Genomic DNA, 17,627 nt, shown 5'->3' with positions numbered 1-17,627 from the left:
ATATATATATATATATGGTTACATCGAAGATGAATTTCTCCACTAACTTAGGGGAACCAACTGCAAACTTTATGCAGATGAATTGCATCAAATTGCATCAAATTGCCGAAAAGCATATGCAAATATTATGCATGTGAACAGCTGCGTTTTGGTGTAAAGTTTTGTTAAGAATTCGCCAATTTTCACTGGGTTTCATCATTTATCGAACTCATGATAATAATCTTTTCAACATTACGAATTTGTTTTACAATACATCAGTTCATGTGTAAACAGTACCTTTAAACAGTATTGAATATTTTGCAAAATGTAGTTTAGAACAGTTGACTGAAGTAAGTGGCTACATTTATACTAGTGAGTCTAAACATTTAATGGGTAGTATATATGCAGGGCATTCCCTAAAGTGCACGTATACTTGGTAGGGTAAAATTGTGCTTTAGCTGTATGACTGAAGTCTGGACCTGAACGTACATGGTGTCTTGAACTCCGTCCTGGCGCCACACTGTGTGGTGGTGACACACCTCCTGGTCACTGCGTCAAACAGCTGCGGGTAGACACACTCACGTTCAATCACCATCCCGACTGGCTTACACTCGAAGTACTTGGCGCAGTGGCCGTTGTGGGGGATCGGGCGAGACGGGTCCAGGGCGCACAGAGCCTTGGCCTCGGCATCATTGGAGGCTGTAACACAGAGAGTTTTTAAATCTGTACATATCTACATCCATAACACTAAACGATTTAAATAACTCTGTCTGTACATACCTATACCCTTTGTCTGCCTCTTGTTGAACTTTTTTGTAATATACACTTGTAACTATGTGGAGAGGGCTTATTTAAGTTGGATAACTTGTGCCCAATCCGTTTCTTAATTGAATAAAGTATGTTTCAATCAAACAGACAGTTCATACACTCATCGGCAAGTACCTGTCTGAAAATGTCTCCAAGCAGTTCTCACAGAGGCGGGGCACATGGTCCGTCACACAACGCCTCACCACACCCTACCTCACCTCACCACACCACACAATACCTCACCTCACCACGACCCTACCTCACCTCACCCACACCACACCTCACCTCACCACACAACACCACACCTCACCACACCCTACCTCACCTCCCACCACACCACACAACACCTCACCACACCCTACCTCACCTCACCACACCACACAATACCTCACCTCACCACGCCCTACCTCACCTCACCACACCACACAATACCTCACCTCACCACGCCCTACCTCACAATACCTCACCACACCCTACCTCACCTCACCACACCACACAATACCTCACCTCACCACACCACACACTACCTCACCTCACCACACCACACAATACCTCACCTCACCACACATCGCCACGTCAATATACCGGTTCTTTGAAAATATACTGCATATGTATTGTTTTAAAAGCGTATTACCGCTAATATCGTGCAATCTACTATTTATGCATGAGTATACGACATAACGGGTACACATACCCGTGAAGGTCTGGGTTAGAATTGGTCTTCAGTAAGCCATGCTTGTCATAAGAGGCAACTAACGGAATCGGGTGATCAGACTCGCTGACTTGGTTGACACATGTCATCGTATCCCAATTGAGTAGATCGATGCTCATGCATTTGTTTACTGGATTGTCTGGTCCAGATTATTTGCAGACCGCCGCCATATAGCTGGAATATTGCTGAGTGCGGCATAAAACTAAACTGACTCGCTCACTCACTCGTTTACCAACTCACAAGCCTACACTGATTGCGTACCTCCTACAGTCGGCGCAGGCGTGGCTGTGCACATGGTGCCGTCATATTCCTGACCGGGCGGACACGTGTAGATGGACGTCCTCTGGTCTCGACACTCGTAGAACTTGGTTCTGTCTGTGCTGATGCCGCTCTGGTAGTTGTTCTGGCGACCCGCACAGGACGGGTAGTACCGCTCACAGTCGCTGCAGATGATGGAGTTGGCGCATGTGGGGAACTTGCTCAGGAACTGCTCATACTCACCTGGGAGGAGATTCAATGGTGAAATAGTTGTAAATGTGACATGTGCACAGCTTTGTGAACATGTGAAAGGCTATAACTATTTACATGGTGAAATATACTGGAAACAGAAATCATATGTTAGCATAACATGTACAGAACGTTGCATGATGATGATGGTGATGATAATGTTGATGTTGATGGTGATGATGATGATGATGATGATGATGATGATGGTGACAACGACAATGATGGCATCGACCATGACGACGGAGACTGCATCGATGAATATGACGACGATGATGGTGATGATGGTGGTGGTGGCGACGACGACTGTGATGATGATGATGATGATTATGATGATGACGACGACAATGATGATGCGAACGCCCATGATGTGAGGATGAAGAGGAGGGGTAATGATGAGGAGTAGACGCTGAACTAACTTCAACAGCAAAGGACATCATTAAACAAAAAAGACATAGCACAGAGCAACTTCCGAGGCGGAAAACCATCTGTAAAGACACTGACATTGCCTGAGACACTCACACATCTGTTTGGGCTCCTTCCTCAACCCACAGTCGGCCAGGCTGTACTCGACACACATCTCACTGGTGATGTCGAACAGGAAGGGGTAGATGCACTCGGACTCGCCCTCCAGCTTGGAGCAGTTGTAGAACCAGTGGCAGTTCCTGGAGTGAGGGATGATGGCAGTAGGGTACAGCCGGCACACCGCCTGGGCCTTCGCCAGAGTGTCCACTAGAAGCGAACAAAATTGTTTATTTTTTAATGTGGGAAGCGAGGCTGGACCAGGACATAATTGACAGATTTTGTTTATTTTGTTTATTGTGTAAACGGCTATATGCCGGACGGGGGCCGCTAGACTAGAGACTTTCTCCATTTTCAGAAACTGTGGAAATCTAGACTTGCATGGGCTTTCTTGGATGTGTTTGTTTCAGAGTCTTGTGACTGACTAGGGGGACGCCACTCTCCTACCCAGAGTTCCATGCGACAAACCAGCATAGTACCTCTGCCACAGGCCAGAAAAATGTGACGATTCGTCACATCTTACACCGTCCATTCAATATAATGTATAGATTTTTTTAATTTTATTTTTGATGAGGCTACACATCTAACTAAACATCTTTAATAGAAAGAATTAGTTTCACTGAGAAAATATCCAAAACATGTAACACTATTTCGATTTGCGTAGCGATCCTTTGTTTACATAGGTTGTACGGCTCCACGTGCTGTCATCGAAGCCGACGGAGAGCAAACGATGCAGCCAGTTGGATATCTAAATATGTACTGTCATAGACCTAACTGTCGCAGTTGTGGAAGAATATATATGTAACAATGTAAAACATTATGAAGAGAGCGCCGGAAAGCTTTCGTGAGTCCAGTCTCTTCTTATTATGAATATGCGCGTTTGATTACAAACAAGAGAAAAGTCCGGTCACGTGATATGCAAATTAGCCTGTGGCAGTGATGTTATGTTAACTCATCGCTGTGCCGGAGTGTGTGTGTGTGTGTGTGTGTGTGTGTGTGTGTGTGTGGGGACACTTGACTGGATCAGAACATACAGGATTTGACACCATAAACATCCACATATTTGGTCAGCGACCTGGTCACTTTGTCCTTTAATTCTTACCAACATAGATCAATTCTGACTCTGTCTAACCACGAGGAATGGCTGGGTCACACGCCATAGAACTCTCCCTTTACACAACCCGGATGTGCTATATGTCCTGGGGGTTTGGTCATGTCAAGACGCAACCTGTATGTCTCCGGGCCTCGATTTTCGGTAAAAATACACTAACCAATGGATCCACGTGGTTCGCAGATTATCCGCCCTTGATATTAATTTACAGTTTACCAGCCAATCAAACATCGACATAAGGGAACGGGAGGGGGTAAGGGAGGTAACCTAGAAATAAAAGATTTTGGAAATGAAGACACCTTTTCCACACAAAAAAATTGTTGAGAGCTTTCTTTTGATTGTGTCAGTTTTTAGGGCTCCTTGCCTCTAGGCAGGAGACTTATTATAATCGTTCGGATTATCATTATTATTATTTATTATTATTATTCCGCCGATTTATGTACCAAGCATAACCCCTAACCAATGGTCCGAATCGCTTAAAAAAAATCACGCAGTTGCGCACCGAGGTGTAGATATTCCCCTTAAAATCTCTAGGCTCTAGGCCAAAAAGCAAAGGGGAGATCATTCAAAATTAATTCCAAAATTTCAAAGTTTGACAGCAAATATCTCAAGAACTAATTGTTCCAACACTTCCAAATCTCTTGTACAGATGCACAATCGAATTCCCAACAATTTTGCCTGGACGGGTCAAGTCGCTAAAACGTGCCGTTTGGCAGTTATTTTTGTTTTCAGTTTTTTGGCCATGTTTTTGAGCAGTTTTCTGAGTAGTTTGCTCCCGACTGTGCTGAGCTCGAACCATCAGCTCTGACATTCCAAACTTTCCATAACTGATGCCAGTAACCATTGTGCCAATCATCATTCTAGATGGTAAATGAAGTCTTGGTGATTCCAGAACACTAATTGTTTTGACCGTAGACCCAAGAACAACTGAGATACAGCCTTTTAAAGACGGAACTATTTCTTCTCCAGAACTTCTTAAAAGCTACATGACCCCCGCGACCCCGGCTGTATTTGGAAGATCCCCTCGCCTGTCAAAAACGTGTTCTGGCTCCGTTTTGGATGATGATTTCTTGCCCCCAAATACAATAGATAGAACTAAAGCCAAGGAGACCTCATCGTTGCTTGCAACCATATTTTAATATTGAATTTGTCGAACGTTCGAGAAGAATCAAGGGTTTGGTCGACACGTTGTTGAGATTGTCAAACCAACCTTGAGAATTATTCTCGCATTCTGATCAAGGGCAGGTAATTTGAGATCGCAAGGAGCACGGGAATGGATCGAAGGATCAGTAAAGGTTCACCGGAAAGCTAGCCGTGGAAATATAGAGGATGTGTAAGACCATGACATTGTGTTCTTCTTATCTTGATTACATCTGATGAAGTTCTCTAATTTTTTGAAGTATGCAGACCCTGTACGACAACAGCTGTTTTTTTTCAATAAAAGTAAAACTAGCATTATCGATACTTGGTCAGTTTCACTTTGCACAGCGCACGAATTACAAATAAGACGAAGTTAAACTGCAAGAGTGACCGTGTTTTTGTCATCTTGACTCTTGGGAGTGTTTAGCGCTTCGGTCACGCTCCATGCTAAAGCACATGTAGAACAGTTGGTATCACCTTCGGCAAGTGACCTTCTTCCTAGCATGCCTAACTGTGGTCACTCAGCAGTGAATGGGTACCAGGTAGGATGAGATGCTATATGACTTAACGTTCTAACATGGCGTCACGATCACTCATTGAACCTTACCATTATCAAGAGGAGATGTTGGAGGTGGTGGGCCACGTGGTGTAGTTGTAACTCTTGGTGCCGTCGTTGTAGTCGCTGCTGCAGGTGGTGTTGTAAGGCCGCTACATCCGAGGATTGCGGGGTCAAAGAAGCTGGGCCCGGTGCATGTCGTCACAATGGTGCGGTTGTCTCGACATGTGTAGTACATGGTGTTGTCGCCAGGGAAAACGGAAATTACGCCATCACGCTGACCAAAGCATGATGGGAAGCGGCACGTGCAAGACAAGTCTGCGACTTTGCAGGTGTTGATCCCGGTGTAGTCGCCTAGGCAACGGAAACATTATGAATTTAGGATACTTACTTAACAAAGTTGTTTGCTACCTTAATGGAAAGCTGTACTTGTCAGTGAGTGAGTATAGTTTTACGCCGCTTTTAGCATTACTCTAGCAATATCACGGAAGAGGACCCCAGAAATGGACTTCACACATAACCCATGTGGAGAATGGAACAGCATTTATCCATTTGGCTACCTCACAGGATCTGGTGGACAGGGGCCAAATAACGATGAACTGAAGAGCATTATGTCATACGAGGGAGACAACGTATGAATAAACGCCATCTTAATAGTCCCACCCAGTGAAGGTCAAGGACATTCACGGCAACAGCGACATTGAATGTTAAGAAAATATATTCTCATATCGTAATAATGCCTTCTTGACTTCTTGATTGCAACAATATATCATCGACAAACGTCATAGTGTGCAGACACCAGAGTGAGCATCAGCACTGCTATGATGCCTACCATGCGGGTAGGTGGTAAAGGATAGCATGGATAGCCACCAATCACAGCAGCTGACTCATTCAGCCTCACCACCATCTGGAAGTGTAACGTCATACAAACATCAGACAGGAACTAGCAATGTTCGAAAACTCAGCTGAAAACTGGCTGGTTCTGTATTCTTCACATTTGGTATTGTTCTAGTGGCTTTGAGTAAATTCATTAATTCATTTGGGTTCTTCACATGTCTTGTTCTATATATCGCCACTGAGTTGTGAATTAGAAATGCGTTCGTACGTAACTTCATTCATAACCTTCTGCTTCATCGTTTTACCACCTTTGAGTATCCAGCCATTCAACCATTCATTTATTCATCCACCCAATCATCCATCTGGCGTTCATCTATCCATTCATTCGTTCATTCATTCACCCACCCATTCATTCGTCCGGCGTTCATCTATCCATTCATTCATCCACCCATTCATTCGCCCGGCATTCATCTATCAATTATTCATTCATTCATCCACCCATTCATTCGTTACTTTCCATCCATCTATTCGTCCATCCATCCATCCTTCCATCCATCGAGAACACATGTACTTCTCTCTCTCTGTACTCACATCCCTGGACTTTCTCCACCCTCTCAGCACAGTCCACGTTCGTATATGGCCGACACTCCTTCCCGCTGATGGAAAACTCCTGGGGGTACACACACTCGGAGAAGGCGGTCGGGGGGCCGCCGGCGGGGGTACACTTGTAGAACTGGCCGCAGTGTTGGGGGTTGGCCACAGCGGAATCAGGGTGCGCGGAGCAGAACGCCCTCAAAGCGGCTAAAACATTGCAGTGTCAAATTAGTCCATGTATTGGTTATGTATACACTAAACGCCAAAAGAAACGTTACCGTCCTACCTTTATGAATTACTTAAAAACTAACAAAGATATGTTAGAAGGTATTAGATTACAAGAAAACTAAATAACCCAGCTTTATGCAAATCACGAAAAAAAGTATTCTCAAATGCATTCATAAATAGGTGACATGCATCTTTCTCAGAAAAGTAAAATTGTCCTATTTTCGTCCATGCCGAAATAAACCAATAAGAGTGATTTAGATGTCCAAAAGAGAGGTTGAAATAAAATTCTGCTTTGGTAAACCATTTAAAGTCACCATTTTTCAACAATTAAAACATGACACAACTGTTGTGGTGTGTCTAAAATTGTAAAATAATCATTCCTATGATTTTAGTCTTTTAAAACATTTTCTGCTGAGATGCATCAGTGAAAACAAGTAAAACGTGTCTTTGATATTGTGAAAACCCGTTTAGGAACATATGAAATTATATTTGTTAACATTTTTGCTTGCAAAGTAACATTTTTCCATTTTCTGTTTACACATAGCAATATCAATCGCCAAAACGCAGCAATATTCAAGCAGTCTTTGCATCCATTTCACATGTAGAATGATTCTAAAGAGTATAAAGAGAGCCAAGAATACATGATATGATACACAAGTACGAGAAATATGCCACGATTAACAGCTGAAGAGAGAGAAAGAGAGCCATTGTAATGGTGCAGATGGGGTCGACATACAATGCTGTTGCCAACGCCCACGGATACCACCGTATCACGTTAAAAGACTTCTTCAGGGCTTCAGACACGCATCACAACGTCATCTAAAGATAGGTACCTCCCTCATTCAGGAAGGAGGGTAACGTTTCTTTCGGCGTTTAGTGTGCATGGAATGTTCACAAATAACTATATGTGTTTTTTCAAGGTGTTTGAAATCCAGGGTTTATATCTGGCATACATTTTCTTTTCTTTTTGTGTGTTTGTAGAACAAAGACTGCTTTTCAACATATATCTCTGATCATGGCGCAGCGTTGACACCTTGCCCCATTCGTCACCACTCGCCCCTTTCCGTAACCTCCAAGAAGACTCGTCCCCCTCTCGATGCTTGTTATGTGCGAAAATACGACAAACCCATCAAAACGCGGGTAAATGACCGCGGTGCTTTGATAAAAATAATCCCGAGTACTTAAATCGTTTATGGCATTATGTCATGGTTTAAAAAATCATGAACAATATATATCGTCCAGGGGCGGATACAGCTTTTTGAAAAAGGGGGGGTGCACACTATTGAGAAAAGGGAGGGTGCACACTTCATTTTCTACCGAGTTCCAATGGTCATTTAATAAACTTTCAGGACAAAAGGGGGGGTGCGCACCCCTGCACCCCTCCTCTGAATCCGCCTATGATCGTCATATTGAAAGTACAAAGAACGTAGCTAAAAGGATTTTGCTGCCTTTTATGAAGTTTTCAATAAGAATCATGCGATTGACGGTGAGAGATCCAAAAACGCGCACGTGCGTTTGTTGACATAACGGCTCTCATGGGTCCAACTGAGTGTATTTCTGGTGATCTTGCGGGCTTGTTATGGAGATTGTACGTGCGCTTCCAACAATTTTAGGAAATGTAATTATAAATCGCTACGTGTTTCAAAACAATAATATTATATTTGTATGTAACTAATCAACTTTAATCATCAAACATTGGGCTTATATTTCACATCTCTGGGGATATATTAGTCTGACTACTTTTTTGGTCATTCATATTTTTCTCAGCGAATTGATTTTAAAAAAAACCAGGGGTATGACAGCAAGATTACACGAACGTTCAGTTTGAGAAATATATTAACGTCATTCTTGAGTATGTGCTTTGGGATTTAATGTAGCTGAAATTGTAAAACTTTTATTGGCATATTCAATAAAACAATTCCCAGTTGTGATTAGTAAACCCTAATTGGAAATATAAGGTTAACAGCTGGTAATAATTACATGAGAATATGTCTTTAACAAATATGTTTTTCTCCTTCTTTTAGATGGATCAAAGAGGTTAATTCTTTAAAATAAATAAGTAAACAACCCCCCAAAACAACAACCTAGCAATACAATGTACATGTGCTTCGGTGATAATTAAGAAACATTGGAATCAAACAGGGATAGAGTTATCGTTCTTGATAGAGTAGTTCCGATATCCATGCGCCAATACGAAATCCTTCCAGAGGGGCACGAGTCGCTATTCGGCTTGTCCCGGAATAACACGAGCTGGTCACGAATGACCTTCACCCTGCTGTGAGAGGCCGGATTTTAGACTATTTAGGGACATTTAGGGACATGTCGTGAGTACTCACCCGTGGTTACAGTAGGAGTACAGGTCCTGGTCAACTGATCGAACACCTCCCCGTTAGGACATTGTCCTATGGAGGTGAACAGCCCTCCAGTACACACCAGGAAGAAGGCCGTCATCTCCTCGCCTACCAAGGGCCAGTAGCCGTTACTCTTGCCTGTACATGAGGGTAGCGTGTCGACACAGGGGGAGCACTTCTGTCCCACACACTGATGTTGGAGGTACCCGCCTGGAATATACATGGAATGGGTAACAGTGAGTGAGTATGGTGTTACGCCGCTTTTAGCAATATTCCAGCAATATCGTGGTGGTGGACATAGGAATGGGCTCCATACATTGTACTGATCGAACCCGGGTCCTCAGAGCTGACGCTTTGACCTTTAGGCTACCCCACCGCCCCTGCTTGGGTAAGAGATGACGTAAGGTGAAAATCCATATGTTTGCATGTGTATTTGTGTATGTATGTGTGTGCGTGTGTTTGTTGATACAGTTTTTACATTCTCCACACAGACACAGCAAACTAACGCAGGGAAACAAGGTTGTGGAAGGGGAAGAAATGTTTGATCGTACTAGTCCATAATATATTCCAGCAAGCTCTGGAAGTAAGTAGACTAACATCGTCTCAGAAATGAGCATGTTTTACAGAAGAGAACAGTTCCTAAATTATAATCATAAAATATAATGAAAAGGAGACCAGAGACTTTCTTCATTTTCAGAAACCGTGGAAATCTAGACTTGCCACATAATCTAGATTTGCATAGGTTTTCTTGGATATATTTGTTTCAGGGTCTGCATGGAAGACTGTGGAAGTGAGCAACACGTGTACATTGACTAACACAACGCTTAGTGTCTGAATATATATAATTTTGGGAAAAACAATCAATTCCTTTAATTTGAAAAGGAGCCCCAGTGAGGAGGGAAATTAAGCACCTGAATCTGAGTAAATGAGGACTTGCTATATTTGGGGCTTTAGCATTGCAGAAAGGGCTGGGCGGAAGAGAATATAATTCGGTTCAGGGACTGTGTGACAGACTGGGTAATATCATGCGTCTGTGCAGCAGTGTCCGCCTTTAACTGTTCGGCTGTAGAATCCAGCCCTAACTATGGCATTCCAGCCCAGGATCCCGGGTCAGCTACCGTCGGCATCTCCTACACCTGGCACACTGAGAGTGAGTGAGTTTGGTTTTACGCCGCGTTTATCAATATTCCAGCAATATCACGGCGGGGGACACCAAAAATGGGCTTCACACATTGTACCCATGTGGGGAATCGAACCCGGTCTTCAGCCTGACGAGCGAACGCTTTATTCACTAGGCTACCCCACCGCCCCTGTTACACTGAGATCTACGTACACATTGAGGTCGGTAGCCGCCTGTAGTCACACGACACCATCTGTCTGTCCTTGCAGGTGTTGTCTCTGGGGTCGAACACCTGGGGGAACAGACACTCGCGAACAAACTTGTTGAGGTTCCCTGAAGCCATCACTTTCTGGCAGTCGTAGAACTGAGTGCATTCACCAGGATGGGGAATTATCATGGTGGGGTTCTTGGCACAGAACAGCTCCAGGGTCGCTGGAATGTAGAATTATTCAGTTATAGCTTTGTTTGTTTGTTTGTTTGTTTATTGTTTTAACGCAGTACACAGCATTGTTTACATGAGAAGACAAGCGGACTGTTAATTGTCCTACGTACGTGTTGAGAGTCAGTGTCTTTAACGTCATATTTAGCAATATTCCAGCTACATAACAGCAGTCTGTAAATAATCGAGTCTGGACCAGACAATCCAGTGATTGTCATCATGAGCATCGATCTACGCAACTGGGATACGATGGCTTGTATCAACCAAGATCACTCAATCCCTTAAGTCGCCTCTTACGACAAGCATGTGTTACTGAAGATCAATTCTAACCCGGATCTTCACGGATAATTCAGTTACAGACATGCAAGGGGCTTTAATATGTTTATAAACTGCCTTTAAATGTTATAAGACCAGTACTGCTATGTGTGGCACCGGGTAGACAAGTTGAGCCATGGTCATTGGCAAGTTGTGAATGCAAGTTGTGATGTGGCCGAATAATTTAAATCCGGTTCGTTCATCTTAATGACTCAAAGCACACTCGCAAAATGGCTGAAATACTGGAGTGACTTCCTTCGCTCTATGGCTGAAACAATACCGATACGACGTTAAATATCAACTCTCTCACTTACTTCCTAAACATACAGTGTGTTTTACCTAGATGACTTGACGACATACATTGGCAGTTAATGCGTAATATGATAGAAACCTAGTTTAATGAATAATTCATACCAATACATCTCTGCACATTTTGATGTACGGCTTACAGACATACCTGTGCTAATTTCAGATCCACAATCTTCTGTCATTGGGTCAAATATCTTCCCGCCCAGACAGACCTTCATGTTGCGAGTGCGCTCCTTATCACAGTCCAGGTACTCGGAGGTCAAGGCTTTGCCCGGGTAGATGTTGGGGCCGTCATTAAGACCCATACAGCTTGCTTCACAGGGGATGCACTTCTCTCGTCCAATACAGTGGCCAATGATATAGTCGCCTGGAACGAGATTACAATGGGTGAGTGAGTGAGTGAGTTTAGTTTTACGCCGCACTCAGCAATATTCCAGCTACATGGCGCCGGTTTGTAAATAATCGAGTCTGGACCAGAGCATCGATCTGCGCAATTGGGAACCGATGACATGTGTCAACCAAGTCAGCGAACCTGACCACCCGATCCCGTTAGTCGCCTATTACGACAAGCATGGGTTACTGAAGATCAATTCTAACCCGGATCTTCACGGGTGCCATGATTTTACGAATATAACTCTTTTTTTTGTCATTTTTGTAGTGATGGTTCTGAAGATGAAAACCATTTTCTACTTAAAGTCTGTCTTATAATGATACCCGCCTTAGTAAACTCCAGAACATATTCCATGATTGCACTGCCAGTAATTTGAAAATAAAGCTGGTTTCACATGCACACATTTACAAACAGGAGTACATTGGCTTATGTAAGTAAAGTTTCTTATGGTAAGTAAATTGACCATGTAAACGTCACAAAACGAATTTACTCACGTAAGTATTTATACTCCTGGAGTAAATTTACACCTGCTCCGGAGGTAAAGTAAAAGTATATTTACTCCAGGAGCAAAATGACACTTTTGCCTTGCCAATATCACACTAGTCCCTTCATCAGATACAATTTGCTTTAAAAAGTCATCCTGAGAAAACTGTTCTGTCATTCATAATGGTTTTTTCCCCTAATATGCATTTATATTTATGTTTTTAGATACTGTATTTTTAAACTTGTTTCTTCTCTAGGCGTAACAACTCCATTATGTACAAATCTAAAAACATTTACGGAGAAATAAACATGATTTTGCTGTCTTTAATAGCCCATTGGATGGCGTTTGTACATGTATTTCAGTGTATCATGCTCCGATGACGTGTATATTTTATATCAATTTTGACTTTGACTGTGTACTTAAATTGCCTGTAAATCCACATCGCGACCGATACAGCATGAAAAACAGTGTACCCATAGCTGAAGGTAATTCCAGAGTTAGTTATATATCCATAGAAAGATGCCATCCTAATATACTCAAATATCATCAGTACCAGTGGATCAGATTGCTCTCGCAGAAAGAAAGTTAGCTGTAACGACACGGGTCATTCTACCGGGTACCCATTTACTACTGGGTGAAGAGAGTGGTATTTCGAAAGTCATTTGTTTGAGAAGACAGCACATGAAATGTGCTCTGCGTGTAGGGCACCGAAGCCCATGAAATGTACCTGAGGGCATTTGGTTCGCACGTCGCAGCAAAACAACGCCACACAACCCTCACTGACAAACTGGATGTTGAAAGTTCAAATTGAACTTTTGGATGAAAATGAAGCTTGCACTATTTTGGGGTTCGGCTCAAACACTACCTGGTACTGTTAGCCAGACCACTTGGGAAAGTGTATTATTGTTATTCTGTAAATATGCACTTCATCTGGAAAATGTATTAGACCATCCTCTCTTTTCATCTGCTGTGCATCAATAGCTGTCATTTGTAAACATATGGGATATCAAACATTTACTTATACAGCTTGTGTTACTAGGACTCAAATTTACATTCATGTACATATTTACATCATGTGTTTGCTCTGAGTAGCATCAGGGATATCGTAAATCTTCGGATGTAGATTCAGGAGGAAATAAAGAAATTCATTCATTCATTCATTCATTCATTCACATACACAGCCATCCTGCACCCCAACGGTTTCGCGTGACGTCTATGACAACGTGAGTCACATGACTATGACTATGACAACGTGAGTCACATGACTATGACTATGACAACGTGAGTCACATGACTATGACTATGACAACGTGAGTCACATGACTATGACTATGACAACGTGAGTCACATGACTATGACTATGACAACGTGAGTCACATGACTATGACTATGACAACGTGAGTCACATGACTATGACTATGACAACGTGAGTCACATGACTATGACTATGACAACGTGAGTCACATGACTATGACTATGACAACGTGAGTCACATGACTATGACTATGACAACGTGAGTCACATGACTGACTATGACAACGCTACTCACATGGAGCCTTGGGTTCGGGCCGCAGACCGCACATGACGCCAGGGTAGAACTTGCACATCCGAGCCACGGGGTCGAATAGGAACAGGTAGGGGCACTCGTCTTGATACTCCTCCAGGGTGGAGTTGGGGCGGGCGTCGATGTTGCTGCAGTTGTAGAAGAGGGAGCACGACTCGGGGGACGCGAATGTTACGTTCCGGTTCGCTTGGCAATAGGCTGGTATAGATGCTGGAAAAGTTGATGTGATAATCAAGACAGTGAACACTGAACGGCGAACGTTCACAGATCAGAATTGAATAATGTTTAAATATCAGTTGATAGATCGAAAGTATAACAAGAACAACAATAATAATGACACGATGATGATGATGATGATGATGATGATGTCCATATTGATCTGTAAAAATATTCATAATAATGTCTTGAGAGAGTATGGTTTTACGTCACTTTTAGACCAAACATGGCGTTTACATATTTTGCTCCTGTGGGTAAAATGACCCTGTTCATTTGCGTGACGAGTGAACGCTGTAACCATTGGGTCACCAAGCCGCTTCAACAAGCCACGGAACGTTAATATTAGCTTGTCTGAGTGGCATTTTAGAAGCTGGGAAGTAGAATAATGATTCTTGTTAATACTAGCCTTGGACCCAATTGACAGTTGTAGGAAATGGATCTATTATCACGTGAATACAAGACAGTGAATGTTGTTAACAGCAAGTTGCAAATCAGAAAAACACTTATGCTTGCAGATAACAAAGAGGCATATTTTCAACCGGAAGTATGACGGTTTTGCTGTAAAGGAATCGGTAAATATGAAAGTTGACAATTTCATGTTCGCGGAGAACGTGAAGTGAGTCAGATTTTTAATATAAGATACAAACCAGCGAACGATGATTATAGAAAGCTTCCAAACCGAATTCTGTTTCGAAATACGCGAAAGGATGATCCATATAATCGACATTATGATGTTTAAGGGGAAAAGCGCGGTTATTCGCATATCGGCTCAAAACTGGTGAACACCGTTGCTGATATTTTGCTTTGCTTCGTTATAGTGAGTGGGTCCGATATAACGCCATTCTGAACAATATCCCCGCTATACAACAGGGATGTGGTAGGAGTGAGTGAGTGAATGGCTGAATTTAGTTTTACGCCGCTTTCAGCAATATCACGGCGGGGGACACTAGCTTCAAACATTGAACCCATGTGGGGAATCGAACCCTAGTCTTCGGCGTGGGGAGCTAACGCTTTAACCATTCGGCTACCCGCCGCCCTATGTGGTAAGAAAACACGAACTGATGCAGGTTTTGGTGAACCTCAGCAGCGCTGTTATGTGCTGACTAAATCATAGACACAATAACGCCAGTCGGGATTTTCAACCCACGAAATGGTTCTGCACGGGAAAGGGAGGCAACTCTGAACAGCAAATAGCAGCGCCCGAGAAAATCAAACCCATGGATTCATTGCTTCAAGGTCCGTGAATGTATAGTTCAAATATCATCTTACTTACGTTTATAATTGGTTGTGCACAGTCTGGCTATTGGGTCGAATACTTCTCCCTGACGGGTACAACGTTTGACCATGTCGACAAGGCCATTTTTACAGATAACGTACTCCACGTCGAAGGGTTGCGTGGAGTATCCGTGCTCTCCGTCCGGGAGGCCTGTGCACACGGGCCGACCACACTCCAGATGGTAGGAACCTGTACACATACATAATTGTTATTTTATGTCAGCAAACTGTTAAACCAGTGGTTGATATAATGAGCAACTTCAACGCCATGGGTACCATGGAAACATGACCAACATTCAGCATCGTCACTGACGAGGTTAACAACGACGATAATGAATATGCCCAGTTGCCTTTATTGCATGGATGCTGTTGATCACTGGGTTGTCTGGTCCAGACTCGATTATTTACAGACCGCCGCCATATAGCTGGACTATTGCTGAGTGCGGCGTAAAACTAAACTCACTCACTATTGCGTGGATGCTATCAAATGTTCTTCAGCAACCCACGCTTGTCGTAGGAGGCGACTAAAGGGATCGGGTGGTCAGACTCGCTAACTTGGTTGACACACGTCTTCGTATCTCAGTTGCGTAGATCGATGCTCATGGTGTCAATCACGGGATGGTCTGGTCCAGGCTCGATTATTTACCCACAAAGCTTAAGTATTGCTGAGTGCGACTTTAACAACCAACAAACAGAAAATGATCAATAAATTATACTGACGAACATAAGAAAGTACACAAAATAGTTTTGGGACTATTCCCAATAAAACCATAAATATTTTGCTAGCAATGTTGTAATTGGGTACAATATCCGCGGTGTTTTGGAAACACTTGCACAATGTTTGTGACAAGGCAGAATCAAAACACTTTTTTTAAATATAAATGCTGTTATAAAGAAAATATTTTACCAAAGAACCGAGTGTGTACTTTCTTTGGAACGTCAGTTTAGATATTTCATTTTTTTATTTTTTTTGTCAACAGTGTAATACTCACACTGGTCCAGCGGTGCTGGGGCTTGGCAGGTGATGTTGGGGTTGATGTCGGGGTCGCTGCACTCTTTGGTGTTGGAGTCGTAAAGCAGGGGGGAAAGGACACTCGTCTTCAAACTGCAACAGCCCATCAATAGGGATGGTTCTGTTACAGTTATAGAACTTGGCACAGCTGTCTGGATGAGGGAATGTCAATGTGGAGTGGAACGGGCACGTCGTGTTGGCAACCTCTGCAAGGAAAGACAGAGGGATTGAACAGAATTATACAATGCTTTACACAATCACAATTCAGTTAATAAGGGAATATTCTCCCACTTCTGTGTGTATGAAATAGCCCGTTACTACCCGTGTAAGAGTTGGTCTTCACGGTTCGACTAACGGGATCGGGTGGTCAGGCTCGTTGACTTGGTTGCTTGGTGTTTTACGCCGCACTCAGCAATACTCCAGCTATATGACGTTGGTCTGTAAATAATCAGGTCTGGACCAGACAATCCAGTGTTCAACAGCATGAGCATCGATCTACGCCATTGGGAACCGATGACATGCGGTCAACCAAGTCAGCGAGTCTGAGCACCCGATCCCGTTAGTCAGCTCTTACGACAAGCATGGGTTACTGAAGATCAATATTCTAACCCGGACCTTCACGTGTTGCTGACTTGGTTGATGCATGTCATCGTATTTCATTTCGTAGATCGATACTCAAGGTATGAATCAGCAGATTGTCTGGTCCAGACCAGATTATTTACAGACATGTTGGGATATTACTGAAAGCAATGCTTTTGAAGGAAATACACCTATATCATGGCATTTAGAATTATCCGTTCCTCACAGTTATATTTCAGACCATTCCTGTATGAAGGAACAACCCCTATTATGTCAACTGGACACTATAAGGCAATACCAGGTAGTTTTTGTTTTTTTAACCGTGCATTCATTAATACATTGAGTATGCACGACTGCTTATTCACGCCTTTGAACAATCGAATCTGGACCAGACAATCCAGTGATCAAAAGCATGAGCTTCAATCTACACAACTCGGATAACATGGTTTGTCCACGTGTTCATTCCAGCAAATAGTTAAGAATTTTGCAAAAGGAATGTGTGTAATGTTTTGCTCAGACATACTTTATTTAAGATAAAAACCCATGAAGACGGCTTAGATTTGATCTACAGCAACCATTGCT

At 42.9% G+C, this 17,627-nt stretch overlaps 1 protein-coding gene across 1 annotated transcript in view; it reads right to left on the bottom strand.

The window, feature by feature from the left end:
- The window catches only part of LOC124277820, a 51,456-nt gene that overhangs the window by 16,354 nt on the left and 17,475 nt on the right, over window positions 1-17,627 (bottom strand). The window contains exons 3-13 of the mRNA XM_046713537.1: window positions 16,447-16,672; window positions 15,453-15,644; window positions 13,949-14,173; window positions 11,673-11,891; window positions 10,675-10,893; window positions 9,327-9,551; window positions 6,760-6,969; window positions 5,383-5,685; window positions 2,525-2,734; window positions 1,760-1,999; window positions 469-678 (exon numbers count right to left, since the gene is read on the bottom strand). Coding sequence (XP_046569493.1) covers window positions 469-678; window positions 1,760-1,999; window positions 2,525-2,734; window positions 5,383-5,685; window positions 6,760-6,969; window positions 9,327-9,551; window positions 10,675-10,893; window positions 11,673-11,891; window positions 13,949-14,173; window positions 15,453-15,644; window positions 16,447-16,573 — 2,380 coding nt within the window. The 5' untranslated portion in view covers window positions 16,574-16,672. The remainder of the gene's footprint in view (window positions 1-468; window positions 679-1,759; window positions 2,000-2,524; window positions 2,735-5,382; window positions 5,686-6,759; window positions 6,970-9,326; window positions 9,552-10,674; window positions 10,894-11,672; window positions 11,892-13,948; window positions 14,174-15,452; window positions 15,645-16,446; window positions 16,673-17,627) is intronic.

Source organism: Haliotis rubra, unplaced genomic scaffold, assembly GCF_003918875.1.
Source record: "Haliotis rubra isolate DU_JTF1 unplaced genomic scaffold, ASM391887v1 Scf106, whole genome shotgun sequence".
In the NCBI taxonomy this organism is placed as follows: domain Eukaryota; kingdom Metazoa; phylum Mollusca; class Gastropoda; order Lepetellida; family Haliotidae; genus Haliotis; species Haliotis rubra.
This window is presented reverse-complemented; position numbering and strand designations above follow the sequence as displayed.